Here is a 23,706-nt window from a genome sequence, read left to right on the forward strand (position 1 = left end):
CTTCGGCCAACAGTAGCCCAATTTCCACCGGTACCCTGTCGGCTAACGATACCTGTGGCGGTCGTTGTTAACCCGGGCCTCGACCGATCCGGTATGAAATTCTCATTTGTGATCCGCATATTTGATTTGGCACATGTTTTACGCTGGATGCCCTTCCTAACGCAACCCTCCCCATTTACCCGGGCTTGGGACCGGCATTAAGAATGCACTGGCTTGTGCCTCCCTAATGGCTGGGTTAGTTTTTCTGCATCCTGTAACTACATTATATTTCTAATTTATATTATAATATTATAACTCTAATATATATTTCTAAAAGATAAAAGAAGGTGATCCTGGTAATGTTATTCATGTGAGCCTCAAAGGAAAGACTAGGGTCCATAATAACACCAAGGTTTTTGACAGCTGTACACACTGAGATAGAAACACCATCCAGAGATGCTATGTAATTGGAAAGTTTACTTCTAGCTGCATGTGGTCCTAGTAAAAGTACTTCTGTTCTATCTGAATTGAGCAGAAGATAGTTATCAAGCATCCACCATCTAATGTCCTTTACACACTCCTTAACGTTGTTAAGCTGATCTCTCTCACCTGGCTTTGCTGAAATATACAGCTGTGTATCATTAGCATAGTAATGAAAGCGAATACCATGTTTATGTATAATTTCACTCAGAGGCAGCATATATAAAGAGAAAAGCAGTGGGCCTAGGACAGATCCTTGCGGAACACCAAACTCTACCCCAGAGAGTGTGGAGAGCTCACCATTTGCATCAACAAACTAAAAGCAATCAGTCAAATAAGACCTAAGCCAGGAGAGAGCTGTTCCCTTTTGTCCAACGTTCTCAAGTCTAGCAAGCAGTATAGTTTGATTAATTGTGTCAAAAGCTGCACTAAGGTCGAGCGAAACAAGTAAAGAGACAAAATCCTGATCAGAGGCCAATAACAGGTAATTTGCCACCTTAACCAGTGCCGTCTCTGTGCTATGATGAGGCCTAAATCCTGACTGATACATTTGAAAAATGTATGTTCTTTCTAAGTAGATGTGAGCATAACCTGGGCTACAACCTTTTCTATAATTTTGTAGATAAAAGGGGAGGTTTGATATTGGCCTGTAGTTGGACAGCTGACATGGGTCAAGGTCAGGTTTCTTAATTAGGGGGTTAATAACTGCCAGTTTAAAGAATTTAGGCACATAACCAATGCTAATGGAAGATTTTATTTTTACCCACACCGTGTATGCTTTGCCCACTATAGTGGGCAAAGCATACACGGTGTGGGTAAAAATAAAATCTGTACTGCCCACCAAGCATAGGGACTTGGTGGGCAGTACCGGGCCTTAAAGGACAATGCACCGCCGGAGGAGAGATAGCCAGCCAGCGTCTTTTCAACTCAGGCATTCTTTCAGCCCCACTACATTACAGTAGAGGAAGACGTTGGGGCTAAAGGGTGGGCTGAATACAGGTTATTCCATGACCTGGACATCCCAGTGTGCAGACCTGGAAAGAATGGCAGGCCCCAGGAGAAATTGTTCCATTTATTTATTTATTTATTTTTCATTTTACCTTTTTACCAGTACTTACCTGCCCAAATGAAAAACATAGACACACACAGATCACTTCCTGAACAAAAGGAAGCTAGCACTGTCTCCACAGCATGTGCTTTCATAGCTTCCTGGTCATGATGCCACCCCGTCAGTGACCCTATTGGACGGATTACACACGTGCTTCAGAGCATGATCACGCAGACGCGTTCCCAAAGTTTTGTTGATACAGCTTGAGTTCCTAAAGGAAAAAGCTTGCACTAGAGGACTTGGATGGTAGCAAATGCCGATTAGTATCACTTCATTGCATTCTTTTCTAAATTCAGATTGTGCAGCTTTCTATCAGTTGTCTCACTTGGCACGACTGACCCTCTGAAATGCCGCCAATCAAAGCAGTGCATTCCACAGTCCATTCCACAGTAGTTGTTGCTTAGAAGTCTCTTGCCACTAGATCAGCTAAACCATCATTGGTTCTTATCCTTATAGACCTCTCAGTAGCCTCTGACATAGTTAATCACAAGACTCGCTGTTGTTTTTGATAAGCTTTGAAATTAGTGTTACAGGTTGGAAGGAATGTGTTTGCTAATTGGAGAGATCATATTAGGCGACATTTACATCTGCTCCATGCACACTTTTGACACAAGGCATGCTCTGTCTTCTGAATTTGTTTTTTCTCTATACCTTCTCTCTCCTTGAATTAATATCAGTTTTTGTATCACTGTTATACTAATGAGATACAACCCAGTCTTTCTTCAGACATTCAGTCTTCGGCATGGATCTCAAGAACGTGTGGCGGCATCTCAGCATGGATGACAGCTCATCAGCTGAAACTAAATCCCTGTCTCTGATCACACAAAACCCTGTCAGCACACAAAACCTCGCAGTAGTTTTGGACAACCAGCTATCATTCTCTGCTTGTGTTGCAAACTTGTCACAGTCATGTATTCTTCTCTTCCACAACATTAGAATGCACCATGCTTTTCCAGGCCACAGAATCCCTTCTCATTAGAGGACTGAATAACTACAATCTGTGCCCCTGGCATGTTTTTCTCAGTGTAGACTGTTAAGTTAATCTTCGCAAGTTAACCCATAATATAACATTGCTGCATTCCCTCCACTGGATCCATACAGCTCTATGAATCAGATAAAACAAAGAATATCATCTTAGAAATACTTCATGGCTCAAAGATTTTACTGAACTCTCAAACTGATTGACAGTTGAATTACATTCGGCATAAGAGCTATAGTTACTATATTGCTACCATCACTGAGGCAATTGTGTAGTTTGAAATCACAGAATTAAAGATTGGTTTAGAAAGTAATTACTGTGTGAAATTTGGTAAAAAATAAATAAATATAAATGTGCTTTCTTTAACACAAAATATTTAGTTGGAGATTGTAAAAAGTTTTATTTTTCTAGTCTCAGATTTCCATTTTGGACTGGCAGGAGTAGAACCTGATGTGGGCTTCTGCTGTTGTCCATCTGCTACAATGTTTGACCTGTAGTGCATTGTGAGAAGCTTTTCTGCTCACCACAGTTGTAAAGAGTGGTAATTTAAGTTGCTATAGTCTTCCTGTCATCTTGAAGCAATCTGGCCCTGCTACTTTGCATTTATGGTATGTAACAGATGCCCTCATCCAGAGCTACTTGTATTTATCTAATTTTAAGGGCCTTGATCAAAGGTTCAGCAGTGGAATAGTTGATTTATCTTTTGTATTTTAGTACTTTTTTCGGTTTCAATTCATAGTTTAGAGATTGTCATAAGTTGTTTTATAGGATAGGGGTGCAAGAATTTGAATGCACACATGTCCAGTCCGTAATTCAATGTTTTAACCACTGAGCTACCCATTGCAAGACTTGCAATGATCTCTGAATGGATTTTTGCATAAATGAGCAAGTGTACAGTATGAGCATTCATATTAACTGGACATATACAAAAGAAAACAGCTTATAGCCTGTGTAATGTAAGGGCAAATGTTATTCAAATGAGCTAGTAATAAACCCTGAACTAGGATTTTAAAGCGAATACATAAGAGAAAATTGATAAAAATGGAAAAAGCTCATCCCTTCCTTTTCTCCTTGTTTTCTCTTTAGTCTTGATGCCACTCTAAAGTTTGTCAGGCAGCCTTGATATACTGTGGTTGTCAAGTGGATCCAAATCACATGAATTTTTGCTTTATTTATCATATCCTTACTGCATATTTCAGTTCTCAGGTCACAAACCCATTTCATTCACAGAAAAAAGAAACAGGCTCATATAAACTGGTGCATAAGGCTTCAGAAATCAAATAAGTAAATTATTACATAACTGCAGTTGATCGTTGAAGGTTCATAATGTAGAGAATAAAAAGAAGCACATAAAGCATAAAGAAATAACTGAAAAAATTATTATTCAAATCTCATAGGGCCAGTTGTTCAAAAAATTTAATCTAGATCAAAATGATCCGGATTTGGAAATCCCATTTTTTCCTATTCAGAATCAGGTAATCCGTCTTACTTTTATGACAGTTTTTCAAAGCAACATTGGACTGGATCAACCTGATCCAGATACGCAGTTTTCAAGATTGCCAAATCCGGATTACCTGTGCTCTAAATGGGACAACATATCACAACAGGGGCTACCAGCTATGTAAAGAACAGGTAGAAGAGCCAACATGGGGTCACTGCAAGAGTTTTTTATTTTGAGACAAAACACAAAAATAACAAAAACATCCACTTCCATTCCATTTCTTTTATGACCTCTCATCTGAGTCACAATAAAATAAAAAACAAATATACATTAACAAATACATTGTGGATATTTTGAAAATGTCTTAATAAAATAAAATGGCTAAATGTCCAATAGTTAACAAAATAAAGAATGCTCAGGGTTCTTTTTCATCTGAGGAGGAGAGACCAGCATTTTCAAGCTCTGCTTTTAGGAGGCGGATCTGAAGTTTTGCTTTGGTTTGTTGCAGTTTGGTCAGCTTGATTTGTTCCTCTGCCAGAAGTATCTGTGCTTCTGCTCTTTCAGTCTCTCATTTCAGAAGTAATTCATAGGCATCATCATTATTATTCGGCAAAGGACGCTTCAAGCCTCTTTTCTGAGCTTCTGTGACTGCTGGCTCTACCTCAGCTAGGGCTGAGATCCAGAATGAATGTTTCCTCTGCATTAGGAGGAACTGGCTCACTTTCCTCTACAATTGTAGGCTACACCATCCCCTACAACACCTTGAATCCCGTGCTGAGCTTTAGAGTTCTTACCTCCAATAATGTCCAGAACCACATCTGTGTTTTCACCTTTCTTAAAGGGTTTGTTGCCTGTTTGGGTGTTTTTTGCTTCAGCAAGGTCCTTTGTTGTTCTGGGCTCAGATTTTTCCATCTAAATTTCACTTGCTCCAAGGACCCCATTGCATTCACATTCTTGGTGATTTCAACCCAAATGTCCTTCTTCCTTTTGTTAGTCACCATTCCACCCACAACAAAGCTTCCTACTATTGAGGCATAATGGCACTTAACCCCCTCCAGCAGTGCATGGGTTTCTGCAACAGTGAAATAAGGTTCTTTTATATCCATGGTTCCACCTCATGTATTGCAGTGGACATAGTATTTATAGGCCTTGGGCATGATTGATTTAATTGAACACAGCACGCCAGCCAATTAGTGTGTGGGTATTTGACAGCCATCTTATATTCAGCCTTTCTCAGAGAACTTAGAGAGAGGCACTGACATGGCAGGTATTGTCCATCGCTACCACAGTTTTGGTGGAAGAGAATACCGTCAAAGGGTGTATGTTGAGCTTTCACAACCACTGGAGCAATACACCACTGAAGAACTGTATGCTCGCTTTTGCTTTGGGAATGCAGATATTAAGTACATTGCAGACTTTGTCAGGCCAAAACTTCAACAGAGAACCCGAAAGAGTCACAGTCTGTCTGTGGAGGAACAGGTCCTCATTGGTCTACGCTTCTATGCATCTGGCACTTTCTACCAAGTAGTTGGTGACAATATAGGAGTGGACAAATCAACTGTGAGTGATTTGTGTCAATTGCATTGGCCAGCCTGGTCAATCAGTTTGTTTCACTTCCAAAGGATGTCTAGATTGCCCAGGCCAAGCACAAGTTTTTTCTATTGGGGAACATGCCCAATACTATTGGGGTTATTGACTGCATTTATGTGCATATCCAAGCACCTCATGAGATGGATTGGGAGTACATCAACCGAAAGGAGAGGCGCAGCATCAGCATCCAACTTGTGGGCGATGCTGACCTCTACATCACATGTCTTAAAGTGGCCTGGGTCTGTTCATGATGCACGTATCCTGAGAGAGAGTGCTTTATACAGAGAGTTCCAAACCAACCGACCGGATGGAATACTATGAGGAGACACTGCCTCTCCACTCCTACCATGGGTGATGACTCCTTTTCCTCGCAGCAACCACACCGGCACAGGCACACTTCAACACTGCTCATTGCAAAACAAGATGTGCAATTGAATGTTTAAGTGGAGTTCTGAAGAGACGCTTTGCATGCCTTAACTACTTGCGAGTTTAACCACAGGGAGCGTGTATCAGAATACTAGCGTGTATCATCTTGCACAACATCGCTACCAGGCGCATTGTCCCTCTCTGTGATGATGTTTATGATGCACCTAAGCCTGTTGAAGAACCAGACCAACCTCTGGCATTCTGTCAGAATGAGGGACTGACTGGACGTATAGTAAGGGATGCAATTGTTAGACATTATTTTTGACAGGCTCATCTCTGATGATTGTTTCTTTGAAATTAATATATGGTGATGAATGACAGAAAAATTTAACATATTTTTGTTTGTTATTGAAATCTGTTTGGGGGATTATTTCATATTTTATGATTTTTACTTTACTATACTGAATAGCTTAATTGGTAGCCTATGTCTACTATATTTACTTTATCACTGTTACAACGGTTACACAAGTCAAGTGAAAAAAGTAAATAAAAGTATATACACTAAATGATACAAATGTATCATTTGACCAATTTTAAAGTTTCACTACATTTTCCTCCTGGAATCCACCTTGAAATCCTACCCCCTGTTGGGATCAGGATAATCCTGTTATTTTGGATCAAAGTTATCCAAATCCTACTGACAAGTTTTGAACAACACAAACTGAAGGTTTGATCCAGATTTAAACTAGGATTGGATTCTGTGATCTAATCCAATTTCAGATTCCTTCTTTCCCTTTTGAACAACCCATTTTCAAGATTTGATCCAATCCGATAACCAGAATCCGATCAGTTTACCTTTGAACAACTGGCCCATAAAGATGCAATATTTATTTATTTATATATTTGTTTATTTGTTTGTTTGTTTTGATAGGTTTCCATAGGTATTGTATTTATAGTATGATCTATGGTTATTATTTTACAACCACTATCAAAAAGAAAAAAAAAAGAAAATCTTTATGAACTAATTATTTGCACAAATGCACAAACACTCTCTCTCTCTCTCTCTCTCTCTCTCTCTCTCTCTCTCTCTCTTAAAAGTTTTCTCTCCTTCTTTAATTCTATTTCTTCCACCTGTGTCATGTTATCACCCTTTTCTCTGTTACTCTCATCTCCCTGTCTTACTTTTTGTTTATTATATTTGTTTCTCTTTCTCTCACCTCCAGTCTAATTCTTTGGGGAATATTTATGTTCCTTTAAAAAATATCTACAAGTGGAATGGACAAATCTCACTTTTTGATTTTAAATAAAGGAGTCTAAATTGAAGGTGGGCAGAACACAGAAGAAATACACACACACACACACACACACACACACGCACGCACGCATGCACGCACACAGAATCAGCTTTAATTAATCTGAAAGATGTTGGACTTGTTTCTTGTACCATTCAAAACAAAAACACCTGGTTTATATTCGGTTACAGATTAATTGTGTGACAAAGTTTACAAACATTAATTTTAAAATCTTGTCTGTGTTGATGACTGTGTTCCATCACTGCACAATTAAAAAAGTCACTACAAACCAACATGTAATGGGATTTACTTCTCCTACATTTTCTCACATTGTGTGTGTGTATGTGTGTGCGTGAGAGAGAGTCTATGTGAGTATGAGTAAGTACCAGGGTGTTATAAAGGATACCTCAATGCTGCACACAGGCACCCGACTGATACCTAAGGTCGAAGGTCATGAGAAAAGCATGGAACAAAAGCTCTTGTTCAGGGAATATTGGTAAGGAAAAAAACCACTTGCTTTTTGAGCGGCCATGTCTGTGTTTTAGGAAAATAGTTGAAGCAATAATACTTTTGTGTAGTAACATGGTCACGTGATTGTTCGCTTTGAAAGGAAACTTGCCCTCAAGGTGATGCAGGAAGACAAAAGCAAGAGATTTTTTCCTCTTAGAGGTAACACTAGACAATCTTCCCTGAAGCACTCCACATTTCCTACACAAAACACATGGAAGGGGAGTGTTCACTCTTTTAGAGTGTTCATTCAATGCTTGTCTAACTAGTCTATATGATATTTATTAGCTTTGTTTATAATGTATAGAACAGAGAGAAAGATGACAGCTCAATGTGTGATATACAATGTGTGATATTTATATTCAGCTGCAGAACCGTTGACACCCTTCACCTGTTTAAAGAGGACCTACACGACCTCAGTTCTAGGTGAAGACGAGTAAAGACCTAACTTTTAATGAAACACTTAAACTAGCATTTTTTTTAGTTTGTTATATGTATTTATGTAAAATTTATGTATAATTCCTCCCAACCGAGTTCTAGAATTGGGAGTTTTAATCTATCCTAATACTGCAACCTAGTGAACCAATGCTGATTTATTCAATGATAGAGAGTTCAAAGCACTTTTGTACATCGCTCTGGATAAGGGCGTCTGCTAATTGCCGTAAATGTAAATGCAAATGTAAATATAGTATGGCATCTGGGGATTATGGATAAAATAAGCCTCTGTGCATGTCAACTTTCTTCTTCAATTCAAACCTTCTATTAGGGTTTATATTTGGCCTGAGATAAAATTGCAACACGTTTGTTTGTTTGTGTTGTCTATATTGTTGATCCATGTAGAGCCAAGTATGAACCTCTTGGCAGAGGCAAACAGGGTTTACACTAATTATCAAGAGTGCCTGGAACACCAGCCACAAAACAGCACACAAAGCAAGGCAAGAGTGCTTCTCGGTTTTCTGTAGCACTGCAAAACATTGATTTTCCATTTTTTACCTATTTCTATGTTGACTTGCTGCAAGTATTTTTGGCTCTTCATCTTGTTTGAAGCTCTGTATGGTCTAATGTGAGTCTTTTGGCAGAGACAACAAGGCTTTGGGACAAAAACTTCATATGTTATACCTCTTGCTTTCATACAAAAATATTTGGTCTCAACACCAATGCCAGCTGACATTTCAAGGATGTGTGGTGACATTTCTGCAGTTTGTGGTTCCCCCCATGTGGAATGCCCGTCTCTTTTCTTTTTTTTGCTTTCTTTCTGTAAATCTTCCAAAAAGCTTGTTCACAAATAATTGAAAAACTTCCCCTTTACAAGAAACAACTCGACTATATAGAATATAAAAACTATGTCCTTTGGATTTGTCTGGTTTTGACATGTAAAATGTGATTTTTTTTTTAGATTTTAATATTATGACATTATAACATTATGACCAGTGAGTCAATGACACTAATTATCTTTTCATTATGGCACCTGTGAGTGGGTGGGATATATTAGGCAGCAAGTGAACATTTTGTCCTCAAAATTAATGTGTTCGAAGCAGGACTTTTTTTACCATCTTCAATCAGTTTACTACTGTATATTAGTTTAGATTTATTCATAAAAAGTTGGGAGCTGGGAGTTAGGAGTATGAAAAATGGAGAAACTCAAATAGAATCACTGTGTCAGCACTTTGACATTGACAGCTTGTGCGCAGCCATTTGAGCGTATAGAAAGTACAGAAACTCAGATGAATCCCTGATGAACTGAAGGAGAGATTTGCTGTCAATTGAATTCTTATATCAAGTGCTGAACATATGCGTGGATTTTCCCAAATGAACTGGATTTAAACCCCAAATCGTTCCTCACTGTACACATCCACCACATCATATTTACACTTTCTCAACCTTCTAGGACGGTCTCTGGCCAAACTTAATTCCCTTTAGGTAAGACCATGGGTGGCTGAAGGACGTAGAACTGCCACAGAGATACACAGAAGAACCCAAAACAGTAAAGAAAAGGAGAATCAGGACATGGCTGTGGTTTGGGGTGTGGGTAAATGGAAGCATGCATTTGTGACATATTTGTATATGTTTTTTGTGATATTTTTCTCATGAACTGTGAAGTATAGTTGTGTAAATATTAGAACTGTTGCAAAAGTAATTGATGACTGCAAGTGCTGTAAGTGCTACAGTTATTTTTGGGCATTTTTGTGTTATGCTGAATAGCCTAAAATATTTATTTTACTAGTGCTATAATTTTTTATAGCAAAGCAAATATTTGAAATTGAGACCTGTGCTCCCCAAAGATTAGTAAAGGAGCATTGAAGTTTATAGCATGTTGTTTTTCTGTGTGTTCCAGGACCTGCACCCGGCCCATTAACCCTCATATGCACTTTGTGTTCGGTGACAGTGAGTGAGAACAATCTTTAGAATGGAAATCAGAAACTCTGAAGTCACCTATTAAAAAAAAAAAAAGTACTTTGGAACAGATTTGTCTGAAGCCTGCAGGCAGAACTGCTTTAACGTGTTTTTTTTTTTTTTTTTACTGAACTGGATTTTCTGCACGACTTCTTTGGATTGCATTTACATGTTTCACTGTTAATATTGTAACCCACACCTTTTAGCTAGTATTTTATATGAACTATAAACTGTATATAAATAAATTTAAATAAATGTAAACAAACAAACAAAGAAATGAATAATTTAAAAGCATTTATAAAAGTTTTAGAACCTTATGACCTAGTTTAATAATAGTATATCAAATACATATTATATTATCAAATATATTACATTTTCCCGAATATTTTCTGAAATTCTACAAGCCCCTGCCAGTGAATAAGTGGCTTTTATATGGTTTTAAATAAAATAGTATATATATATTTTTTAACTCTCTATAAATGCATATTAGCCCATACCAAAAACACAGTATGTAGCAAAATAGCCCAGTGCACTGTTACTGAATTTGCACTGCCACCTACTGGCAAAGAATTGCATTTTGATTATAGATTCATGTCCACCAGTCTAATCACATGACAGTAAAAGGTATTTAAATAATGCAGGAAATTTAAAAGGGGATATGCTAAAGTGTTGCTACAAACAAATATACAGGCTGTGCTTGTATTAATTATTCAATTATGAAAATACTATAATTTTACTCCTTCCATTTTTCTTCCAAAACTGGTTGTCATTTTCCACCCAGCAGCCAGCTTTTGCCAATCATACAACTGCCAATCAGGGAGAGTGAAGGATACCACATGCTTGTGCTAAAAACATGAATCCAACCAACCACATCTTTTCAAACTGCTGCTCATGCTGTCACATGACAGAGTAACACTCAAATCCACAAACACACAGACAAATGTGATGCCATCTCTCCCACCAAAAAAAGAATGATTAATTTTGGCTTTAACTTTCTTGGCTCCCAGAAACAGATGGCTGTGGCATCATTTGGGATTTGAATTCACAATCCCCAGATGAAAGAGCAAATGCTTTTCTGCTGTTGCTTTATCACCATCACCACATGAAACATTATTAATATAGAAATAGCGCAATATAACTGGTATAACCACCCTTTTTTGCCTGCTTACTTTTCAATGGATTTCTTCTTAGAACCCACTATGACAAGGAAATGCTCTGTGCTCTAACACAATAATAATCTTTAATCATTTCCCCACTGACACAAGCCTCCAGATATGTTCTTTTATTCTGTATATACTGTTATCCGGTTTTAGGGCACCACAGGAAGCAAAGCATTTGCTATTAAAAGTTCATGATCAGCACAATTTCCGCCTCACCCCACATAACTCAAACTTCACAAGTCCCATGGTGATAAAACATTTATTTCATTTTTCTTTCAAACATTATTAATATCTTTTAAGCAGATAAGTCACAAAATAATCTGAGACAATTTACAGAGATAATCCTTTGCAGCAAAATATAACAATCTTCTGGAACACATCCTTGGAATGCATAAGAATCAAAGAAATAATTTAATTTAAAACACAGAACACAACTTGCAGTATACTTGTGTGTACTTGTTTCAAGTAAAGAAGTTACCTGTAAGAAGTGAATTGTGTGTCTTCATGCATGAGCTGGCATGTGGAGAAGAGCTACATGACTCGAGGTCACAAACTGCACTTTAATGATCATGAGTAACAATATCAGCTTAAACAGCATATCATTGAATATATGGCTTATACATACAGAGTTAAAGTGAGCTCATACGGTTATTAATGACACCGTCATCCATTTGCTATTCATTTATTTACTAATGAATTATGTGTACTAAGCTTCCTATTTGTGGTCTCAACAGCCTCATTTCTTCATTTCCCCGACAAAACCTTCAATTCGATAAATTTGGTCTGTCCTTTTGCTTCTATAGTTTGTAACCTGGGGATGTTATTAACCCAGTCACAATAACATTTCTTACATTTAAATACTAAATGGTGACCAAACTGGTGACGTTTTTTATTAAGTTCCTGTTCCACTAATCTTTTAAACCTATACGTATCAAGTATTTTGGCTTTTTCTTCATTAAATCCTCTTTAATACTTTTAACCATGTTTATTAACCATAAATAAGGGTATTGTGTGAAACAAGGTCACGGTTCATGTTGAAGAATTAATGATCAAAACAGTGAGTAAAGCAGGAATCATCAACTGTACTGTGGAGGAACCAGTTAACCTGACCATAGTGTATCGGCTTTATCATTCTAAATTCTGAAACTGCAAGGCTTCAAGTAGAGCCTGTTACAGCCAATCTCGTCAAATTGTAAATAAAATACGAATTTAATGATTTGCAAATATTTTAAACCTATATTTTATTCGCAATAGAACATAGAACCCACATTCAATATGTAGACTGAAGAAATGTACCATTTTAGGAAAAAAATAAGGTCATTGAGAATTTGATGTTCACATAATGTCTCAAAGTTGGGACAGGGGCAACAAAAGAATGGAAAAAGTAAGTGTTACTAAAACGAACCAGACGGAGGAACATTTTGTTACTAATTAGGTTAATTGGCAACAGGTCAGTAAATAGAAAAATAGTATCAGAGCATCACTCAAAAATAAAGACAGGCAGAGGATCACTGATGTGCGAAAAAGTACAATTTAATAATAATGTTCAACCTAAAATAGCAAAGACTTTTAATATCCAGCACCTAATAAGTACAAACGTTTCTGAAAACCTGGAGAAATCTCTACGCACCGGGAACATGAGGGGAAAATCAATATTAGATGCCCATGACCCTCTGGCCCTCAGGCAGCACTGCATTAAAAACAGGCATGATTCTGTAATGGAAATTACTACATTGGCTCAGAAACACTGGCTGTGGAAATAGTTCAGCAGGCAATCCACAAGTGCTGGTCACTATTAAGGAAGAAGTAGCCATACAGTATGTCAGCATGGTCCAGAAAAGCTATAGTTTTCTTTGGGCCAAATTTGATCTAAAACGAACTAAGCCAAAACTGTTATGTGGTTATATGAATCAAAATCTAAAATTATTTTTGGAAACCATTAATGCCATGTCCTTGGAACCATCTGGCTTGTTATCAGAGCTCAATTCACAAGCCTGCATCTCTGATGATTTGGTGGTGTATTAGTGCCTATGGAAACCCCTGGTGGTCTAGTGGTTAAGACACAGCGCTCCCACCGCTGCGACCCGGGTTCGATTCCCGGTCAGGGAACCATCCCCAGCCACTCTCAGTGCCGGTCCCAAGCCCGGATAAATTGGGGAGGGTTGCGTTAGGAAGGGCATCCAGCGTAAAACATGTGCCAAATCAAAACGTGCGGAGGATCCGCTGTGGCGACCCCTAACGGGAGAAGCCGAAAGAAAGTTTATTAGTGCCTATGGAATGGGCAGCTTGCACATCTGGCAAGGCATCATCAATGCTGAAAGGAATGTACACATTTCAAAACAAATATATGCTTTAATCCTGGCAACATCATTTTCTGGAAGGTGCATGTATAAATTCAGCAAGACAATGCTATACTGCTATAATACTATACAAGCAGTATGCTATATTGAATACTGCTGGTACAACAGCATGGCTTTGTATTGTTTGGGTGTTCAAGTGTCCTGCCTGCAGTCTAGACCTTTCACCAATTGAAAACATTTGGTACATCATGAAATTAAAAAAAAAATACGACGCAGAAGATCCATGACTGGACAGGTAGAATCCTGTATCAGACATTAAGAGGGACAGCATTCCTCTCCCGAAACTCCAGCAAACTCTCAGTTACCAGATGTGTGTGTTAAAAGAAGAGGGGATGCTACACAGTGATTAACATGGCCCTGTACCAATTGCTTTTCAATGTGTTGCAGCCATCAATTTAAAAATGGTATTTTTCCTTTATTGTTACATTTCCCGAGTTCAAACATTGTATACATTTTCTATTGTGAATAAAATATGGGTTCATGAGATTTGCTAATCATTGAATGCTGCACAGTGTCGCAACTTTTTTGGAATTGGGTTGCGTTTTCTGTAAATTATTTAGCTAAAGGTAACTCACCAGATCTGGGTCCAGATACTGGGCTATTAACATCAAGTCTCACATTAGCGTGATTTTTCACAGGATTTCATATAGGCTTTATTTATTTCTTTTTTTCATTTTTGATTTGAAGCTCCATTCTCAATCATATAAACCAATCCCTTTAAAATGATCTATAGGCAAAAGCTAATCATTACTGTGTTAGCATTAAATAGTCAATGTGATTAGCCTTTCCCTTGGTGGTTTTCTTTAAAAGCAAGGAATTTCACATAATTCAAGTTTTTATTGAAATCTCCTGCAATAAAAATTTACATTTTTATGTGACACTGAGTTGTTGCTTTCAGATTAGAATTTCTAAAGCAAAAGTTGCTAATTGTACATCATAACTGACAACTTCATTCCTTTATACAGTCAGCTACTCCCAAGCAAGCTGGTTAGCAACCCAAATGCTGTACGTTATATAAATTAAACGGACTGTACACACTGGGATGGAAATGGGCCTGACGACATGATTGTTCTCGCTGATAATAAGTTCATGGAAAAAGTGCGAATGCCGAGCTGCCACCCGTGAGATGTGGATGATTGTGAAGGAAAGTTGATAAGGGTGTGTTAAAACGGCATTAAAACCCGGGGCTACTGTTCAGAATCTTGTGAAGCTCTGAGTCATTCTCTCTCACTATCAAGTGCATGGTGACTTATTAGCATTAAGGAGTCATTAGCATTTCCTTCAGCTCTTTTTATACTCCACTGATATGTGAATGATGTGTGAATGCAGCCGTTTTGGAAGAACGCTATATAATTTGGCATATTATGTTCATCGGGTGGCATTTTCATCTTGAATAGAACAATCTCTTAGACACACACACACATACACACTAAAACATACTTCATTAAACGCACATATACTGCTTCTCAGGAAGCGATTTTTTTTTTGAAAGAGCTAACAAGACATTAAAAATGACCATGACTGTTAGTTTCAAGGAATTTAAATAAAGTGTGAACGTGATCATTTTCTCGCTGTATAACGGGGAAGAAGTGAACATAGTTTAGGAGACATTACATTGTTCCAAGGACAAAAAAAAACATTTGTTTGAAGTTCACATCACAGCTGAGGAACAGTTAAGAACACAAAGATTAAAAAAAAAAAAAAAGCATGCCTCTTATTATAGAAATTAGTTTGACAAATTATGCATAACCAACCAGTAAACAGAAACTGTACTTAATACAACATCAAACAGATTTACAAAAGAAATCATGTTAAAAAAAAGAATAGGCTATAGAACATATAGACTTGGCATGTTGTTCCACCTGCTGTTCACACCTAAACTAGCGTAAGACCCAAAACTCCACAAATATATCAGTGTTACTTGTGAAGACTGATGTGTATAGCACAAATAAGGGAGCGGGTGGATAGACTGCATGTTGAATTTGCTACAGTTTGATTCCTCTGCTTACAAAAACAGCGGAAGCAAATAATAAAAATACTTTATATGAAGCACCAGAAAAAAAAGTTTAGCAGTTATGCTATGAATAGATAAATAAATGCAGTTATATGCTTGTCATTTGAGAATGATAGCATGAAAAAGTTTGATGAGTGCTACTATGTACAAATGTGTACTTGTTTTGTGGACTACTTTCCAAGTTCCTATCTGAAAAAATAAGGCTTCCTGATTGACCTGTTGCTTGTAAAGAGCTTATCAAGCGTTTACATACCAAGAGATAGTCTGAGTCCGCTACCAAGAATTGCTTTCAGCATTTCAATAGAACTACAGATCCTATTTGCAAGCAGGATTACAATTATTTATTATATAAATTATAAAAAAGACATTGACCGAATGCTGCAAATGGGAAAGTATAAAGCATAAAAAACTGTAACTAAACTCAAGATCAGGTTATTAAGAGACAATTAACAGTGTGTGTTCTGGGTGTATATATGTATATGTGACTATATAAATGTTTCATATACTATACTATATGGCCAAAGGTCTGTAGATGCCTGATTATCACACTGATTTGTGCTTCCTACATCTTTTTGCATGTCGCCCCATGTTGCTGTTATAATAACTTCCACTCTGCTGTGAAGGGTTTTCACTAGATTTGCCCATTCAGTCACGAATACATTAGCAAGATCAGGCACTGATGTTGGGTGAGGAGGTCTGGGGTGCAGCCAGCCTTCCAATTCCTCTCAAAGGTGTTCAGTGGGGTTGAGTTCAAGGCTCTGAGGAAGTCACTCAAGTTCTTCCAGTGCAACCATAGTTTGAATTGTGATGTTGGAACAGGATTGAGCCTGTTAGTTCCAGTGAAATCTACAGCATACACCATAAACACCTGCGTATATAAAAACTTTGTGGCACCAGTTTTTGGAAAGAACCACATATGGGAATGATGGTCAAGTGTCCACATACGTTTGGCCATGTACGGTAGATCCATATATTTAAACTGAAGTAAATGGTGTGTATGAACAGAGTTCTCTAACGGTGGATTCAAAAGCAGTGCTTGATGGTCGACTCAGACTTTTTGACCTGACTGTTTATACCAAGGATTCACAAAATGGTGTCTGGGGTCCATTAGAGTGAGTTAATATATCTATTATGCTGTTTGACTAGTCGGGTGAATTGAATGGGTTTAAGTGCAAACATCAATAAGTCAAAAACAAGTCAGCTTATAAATAACTTGACCAGACAAGATTTGTTGGTTAAAATTTCAGGAATAAGAAGCCCTAAGGTTTCAATAAATAGGCAAAATATTACATATATTTTTAATTGTCCTTAATTGAATAGTTGGGTTAAATTCAAGTAGTGGCACAGAATTTCTTTCATATTTAAAGAAGACCCCGACTGCCAATAGTTTGTGAAACCCTGGTTTATTCATATTTTGCATGCAAAAGTAATGAACTGCTAAAATAAGCCCTATACCAACTTCATCCTGAGGCGAACTCTGTGTCTGAGAGGACATGTCAGCTCCTTTTAAACCGCTCCACTCCTTTCTGATTGTCATGCTTGAGTTTCGTCTCTTGTGCTTGATTCCTGTTGACAAGATATTTGAAAAGTAGCCTGGAAGCTTGGTGCAAAATGCTGAACATGTCTGCTTTTCTCACAGTGTGTTTGGCGGCGGCCATGTTCCCTTTGCTGCATCAGTTTTTACGAGGGTGAGCAAGGCTGTTTAGAAGGTCGGCCATCTTGGAAGCGTCGGGTGATGTACTTTCGGTGCAGCTGGCATGAAAACTCTTGCTGAGATGGAAAACCCATGGAAGCAATCAGCTACTCTACGTACATTGCAGCCTGAAACTTTACACTAATCGATGACAGCCAAGCAGTGGCCATGCCCAATAATAAGGGCATGGCATAATTGTATGAGCGTAGTTATGAACACAGACATCACTGCTGCTACACACAGACGTACAGATAGTAAGAAAGTGGAATAGTGCAGCAGAGAGGCTGCTGGATGGAAGCCTGTGTTTGCTCTGTGTAAAATGTAATGGTGCAGGAGCGCCACAGAGTGGAAGAAGAGAGTAAGTGACAGCGTGTTTCTCAGCTGCCATTGGCAAGACCAGCTAAAAGGCGAGCTAACCGAAAGAAGGCGTCTCAGTCTTGCAGCAGAGTTTCCCTCCAATTGAAGCTGTGATTGGGCCCATGAGTCAGGGGCAGGATGGGTGGGTCCACAAGTTGCCACACCCCCGTCTCACCCATCTCTTCACAGGCACAGAAACCCAAGTAAGGGATCTGAAAGAATGGAAAATGGTGAAGTGAGAATTGTTTTCTAAAATGGTACATCAGTGCCTCCTAGTGGTTTAGACCACAGTCCTGGGCCAGCTTGTTTGTATGTTGCTTGACAAAGCCAAGATGAAATCACTTCTTAATGATGATAATATCTTAATCATAAGTTTGTGAGTTTCATTTCTACTACAGGATTCCTGATATTGTCTATTGTGAGGACACATTTATTTAGCAGTTTTGGACAGAGTTTCTGGTGTCAGCACTAAAAGGCAGCAAGTCTTCTGGCATGGGAAAGTCTTTAGTATAAAGGATTTTTTTGTGTGGTAACTCAAACCACCCTTTCATGTTTCGACTGAGAAAACAGCATGCTTTACCTAATAAACCTATATCTTGGTTAGTAACTGTTATTAATAGTTTCAAATAAAATAGTTTACAATATATGTGAAACATGAGTACCATAAGAGGCAATGGGCAATCCTATTTCTCTGGATCACATCTCAATGTCTAATGCAATTTAATTAGAATGCTACTCAAAAACTATACCTATTTAAATTAACCAGTGGCCTACTTGTTCAGTTTGTCCATTAAACCTTGGAAGTTTTATTTAGATGAGATCATCAGTGAACCAAAACAGATCCACAATAATTAATAACAATTGAATATTGTGAGCTTTTGGAAAAGTAAACAGAAATTTATTTCGTGGCTGTTTTACAAAATTAGATGCAGATACAATCAAGATCAAATCTATATGTACTTTAATATAAGAGGTATAAGCAGACTTCCTATTAAAACTCTTTAAGACCTGCAGGTATAAGAAAACCCCTTAGCTTTAAGTTGGTAACACAACACACCTCACATGACACTGATATGTAAAGAATTAAAGATGACTCATCATAAAATAATCCATAAGTGACATTTATAAATATCTAATGATCTTTTGTTTAAACATAATAAGCTTTTTCTTAAGAGTTTTTCTGAGAGTTATTATAGAATAATCAATTTCCGCTACCTCTGGGATTGGGGGGGGGAGACTTTTAAATTGCTATTTTTTTCTAAATTTTATATTAATTAAATAAATATTGATACTTAATTTGTCTCCATATTAGCTGCTAATTAATGCTCATCTGTGATTTAGAAGCTTTCAAGTAGTAGTTTGTCCCTCTACACTGGTTTGATGCCAATAAACAGTTTAAGATACAGATACATGAAGGTACTACTGGTCACAAATTAATCTGGCTGTACAAGCAGCATGTGTATTCTAAAAATATCAATTAGAGATGGCATAGACAATTAGAAATGGCCCATTTTGTTAACGGAAAAGCTCCTCTGCCACGATTAAACAAAAGAGTAAAATGTTGTTAATAATAAAAATAAATAAATAAAAGAAGTAGGAATGTAACAGACCTTTCGGACCACTTGTACAAAGTCTTTGGCGTTCTGTGGGCTGAGGCCCTGCATCTGGCGTGTACAGGCCTCTAAAGACGAAGCGTGGGCCACTATCAGCACTGTGTTTCCTGTTCACAAAACCACATGGAAAACATAAATCTGGAAACACACCCATTTAAGCAGTTCAAAGCTGGTCATTAGAGAATATACTTTATATACTAATGTTTCTCAGCTTTTTATACTTTCGTCTGCAATGCATTAGTACACAATAGGAAATATTTCCTGAATGGAGCCTGTAATGTCAGTATGCGTTTCACTTTGATCGTATCAGATTTCAAAGAGCGCAGTGAAAAAATCGGATTAATTGCCTGCATACAAGAGAAAAAGACTTGCAATGCTTCTTACCCAGGGCTTTACAATCGGCTAGGATTTCCCGAGTCACTTGGAAACTGCGGGTGATGTACGTGTCGTACGATTCTGACACAGTCAACTTGGTGATAGGAATATGAGGTCTGGGCACAAGAGATTACTTTATCACAACTGTACTTCATTCCTCAGTCATCCAGTCAAAGAAATGATATACATCATGACCAGGTTAAAAAGTTAGACAGTCATTACTCAGACCACATTAAATATTTAAAGATTTGCTTTTTGTTTAGTTTTTTTATTGATCATGCAATATACTATTTTACATCTTCTCTGCATTTATTTTAACTATTATTTTTGCTATCACTTAACATTTATTTAACTCCATGAACTCATTTCCTGGTAAACATAGTCATGTGTCTGCCCAAGAGGCAAAGGCAACCCTACAGTTCAAAAAGTGCATTCATGCACAAAACTGGATTTTATTTCCATGGTCCACATTACTGTATAAAGGCAGTATACATTATTTTCTTTGGCCGAGAATGTAGACTCTAATAAATAACATGGAACTAAATAAGAACCTGTAGGTTGTGTCCACGCTAAAGTTAGCAGCTGCCAGGTCAGTAGGTGGAATCCAGTTGGGTAAGGAGGACCCCGATACCCATTTAGTCCACTCAAAGAGTCCAGGCTCAACTCGGATTTTAGTCTTTCCATCCTGCTGAAGCCCTGAGAGAGTGTGAAAGTAAGAGATATACAGAGAGAGAGAGAGAGAGAGAGAGAGAGAGAGAGAGAGAAAGAAATAAGTAACATGTAAGTACCTTTTCGAAGCAAAAGGGGGAAAATAGTAACAGAGGAAATAGCCAAAGTGCTTGGTCATTTCGACTGAAGGTCAGAGGGCTAAATGGAGTGATGGTAAGTGAAAGAGATAATGGCAAGTGTACCTCGGAGGATATTATGGGCTGTCTGCACACATCGCAAGGAGGGTGAGCAGTACACAAAGTCAATCACTGTGTGACTCTCAAACAAGGCCTCTCCTAAACAGAGCAAAAGAATACACATATACAGGTTTTTCAACAAAACCCATAATAGATTCTGTCAGATTTTGCTTCCTGTTATTTACAGGTAAAGTGCACCATTTGTAGTCACTACAGTACATGTTTTAGTATATATTTCATTCTATTTAATAAGCATTCATTTCCACCTTTAATTTCACCTGTCATTTTACAAATGTACTTCGACATCAACGGGCTGTTTCCTGCAGTGACAAAAATGTAATAACTGTAGTTCATTGGAACCCATTGATGTGATCATGGTGGGATGTTTTTTTAAACAGAAAAATTATGTTGCCGCAAAAGAGAGGTTGTTAGTGACAAGTTTGAAATACAACAGCTGCAACCACAAAGCTTTTACGTTAACTTAGATAACCAGATCAGAGAAGGATGGAGGTACATCAGATACATTGATCAAGCAACCACCAGCATCACCTGGCACAAAAGGTTGATATTTCTACATAGTATATTCTTCTCCTACAAAAGCACCTCTGCATGCAGATTACAATGGCCAAGTTTACCAACAATTACCACTGTGTTTTCAAACTGGTACTGTGTGTTTCTGTATAGTACCTACCCACTAATCGAGCCTGTGTGGCTCCAAACACAGTGATAGGACAGTCCTTATCATACTCCCTGCACCCTCCACTTCGCACTGGAAGACTACTCGGCATATTGAGGTTGGATCGTACATAACGACCTGAAACACATTTGCAAGGAAGGAAACACATTATTAAAAGGCGGCAGAAGGAACAAAATTGGGTCTATATGTACTTATAAAATGAACAGAGCTGGGTCTGATTATTTTCTTTATTGCTGTGTATATATTTTCTTTGACTCTCAGATAGTGACTAACTGTTCTATTCAATATATTGGGGAAAATAAACTTTTAAAAGCTTAAAGTTCATGAAAACATGGTTGGGGTTCATCTCAAAGATCAGCAGCTGAGAACTGTTAAATCCTAAATAAAAAAGCTAAATACTCTGATGATGGATATTGTGCCAGCTTAATAAAGGTTTGTAGTAATGTTCATGTTTTTATAGTTATTCTATAGTAATACAGTCGTCCCCCGTCTTACATGTCAAAACCGACCGCGAAAAACGAATTTTCCGCGATAAATGGATGCAGTAATGTAGCTTAGCCTATGCATAGTTTCTTCTCTTGTTTATTGTTTGAAGTGTCCTATGACATCAAAAAAGGGGCTGAGTTAAAGATTTTCACTGCATTCTTTATTTTCATTGTCTAAATCTGGTGACGTATGTCTTAAACTCCGACCTTTTTTTGACGGCAGAGGATACTACAGCCAATAAATAAGTGTAAACCTATGGTTTCTTGTGATGCTACTCATTTCTAATAAAGAACTGAAATCGAGACCATTCGCGAAACAAAATAGTTATGTTCCAAATTAAAAATCGCAATAAAGTGGGACCACGAGATACGAACCACGATAAATCGAGGGACGACTGTAGTGTAAATTTATGTTGTTAAATGTTTTGTTTTACATAACACTTTGGTCCTGGAAATTGTTTAATTTTTGCTGTGTATTGTACTAACTTTATATGGTTAAAATAAAAATAAAAGTAATATTAAAAATATTTATTTAAATTTATTTTTTTAATATTGTATATTTGATAATATAGTGGAGAAAGAAAAAGAAAGAAAGAGGCTTTTTACTTGCTACATATACATTACATCACATTTTTCACAATTCTTCCCTTGTATATCCCAGTGATGTTAGGAAGTCAAGTCGAGTTTATTTCTATAGCGATTTTCACAACAGACATTGTCTCAAAGCAGCTTTACAGAATTTTAAGAGTTAAGGTGAACGATGTGTATTTATGATGAGCAGCCGTGGCGACTGTGGCAAGGAAAAACTCCCTTAAATGTTATGAGGAAGAAACCTTGAGAGGAACCAGACTCAAAAGGGGAACCCATCCTCATTTAGGTGACATCAAAGAAGCTGGGGTCAGAGCATAGGTTCAGCCATGATACAGTGCCCCAGTAGCGGAATGGGCTGAGAGCCTTGCTCAAGGGCCAAAGAGTGGAAGCTTGGCAAAGCTGGGGCTTGAACCCACTACCTTTTGGTAGCCTTAACCCTTAGCCTTAACCACTGAGGTGAGTATAGCTGTGTTTGGCATGAACTTGTACATAGTCCTCAACATTAAATTAAACTATAAAGTCTAATGAGCAATGATTTCTTATGCAATATAGCAAAACATAAATACTGGTGCCTGATCCCCCGAACTTTCAGTCAGTAACCCAGAGCCTTAACCACTGAGATAGGTATAGTCGTGTTTGGAAAGTCCTCAACATTAAATGTCACTATAAAGTCTAATGTCCAATGATTTCTTTTGCAACGAATAAGAAAAATAAAACATTTTGGCACACGCCTCATTGCAAGTTGTATTGCATCATTGATCACTTTTCTGCAAAAGGATGACTCGATATTTTACTTTAAATATTATGCATTTTTATAGTGGTGCAAATAACAGTTTCCTATTTGTTCACAGTAAATCTGTACTGCTATGCAAGCTGCACACTGACTACTCTAAAGTATATCCAATTTTCATTTCTATAGAATTGTCCCTTGAGAATGTATACTAAAGTGGTTGCTGAAATGTGAGAGATGTACTCACTGTTGTGAGATACTGTATATACTGAATATAAAGCCACGCAAACACATCCAAAGGCCTCAGAGAATTAGAGAACCACGTAGCAGGTCATGCACAGGAAATGGTGACAGTGATGCACAAGTAAGAAATAAAGCAAGGGCAAGTGTCAACATGGGACAAGCTATTCGACAAAGCAAACACATGTAAACATCCCCTGACCCCTGATCTCTGACCTTTGGCATCAAAGCACTGAGTAATCCAGTGTTTTCCAAACACCACATCCATCCTCTCACCATGGCGACACACAAAAAGTGTTCTCTTGGGCAGTCGAGACTGGCTATCGGTCCGCAGCATCTAAAACATTAGA

General features: G+C 37.8%; 1 protein-coding gene, 1 non-coding gene and 1 pseudogene across 2 annotated transcripts in view; 2 read left to right on the forward strand and 1 right to left on the reverse strand.

Annotated features, from left to right (window-relative positions):
* The first annotated feature begins 5,247 nt into the window (after positions 1–5,247).
* LOC124378724 lies at positions 5,248–6,314 on the forward strand (annotated as a pseudogene).
* A 7,019-nt stretch (positions 6,315–13,333) lies between these two features.
* Positions 13,334–13,405, forward strand: trnag-ccc. Its single transcript has one exon. It is a non-coding gene; the product is annotated as a tRNA-Gly (tRNA).
* Positions 13,406–15,180: 1,775 nt separating this feature from the next.
* The window catches only part of ubash3ba (ubiquitin associated and SH3 domain containing Ba), a 46,432-nt gene continuing 37,906 nt past the window's right edge, over positions 15,181–23,706 (reverse strand). Inside the window, exons 8-14 of the mRNA XM_046838847.1 lie at positions 23,573–23,693; positions 21,305–21,427; positions 20,620–20,712; positions 20,260–20,404; positions 19,718–19,824; positions 19,331–19,440; positions 15,181–17,932 (exon numbers count right to left, since the gene is read on the reverse strand). Of these exons, the coding sequence (XP_046694803.1) occupies positions 17,795–17,932; positions 19,331–19,440; positions 19,718–19,824; positions 20,260–20,404; positions 20,620–20,712; positions 21,305–21,427; positions 23,573–23,693 (837 nt within the window). The 3' untranslated portion in view covers positions 15,181–17,794. The remainder of the gene's footprint in view (positions 17,933–19,330; positions 19,441–19,717; positions 19,825–20,259; positions 20,405–20,619; positions 20,713–21,304; positions 21,428–23,572; positions 23,694–23,706) is intronic.

This window comes from Silurus meridionalis, chromosome 25 (genome assembly GCF_014805685.1).
Source record: "Silurus meridionalis isolate SWU-2019-XX chromosome 25, ASM1480568v1, whole genome shotgun sequence".
NCBI classification, from domain to species: Eukaryota; Metazoa; Chordata; class Actinopteri; order Siluriformes; family Siluridae; genus Silurus; species Silurus meridionalis.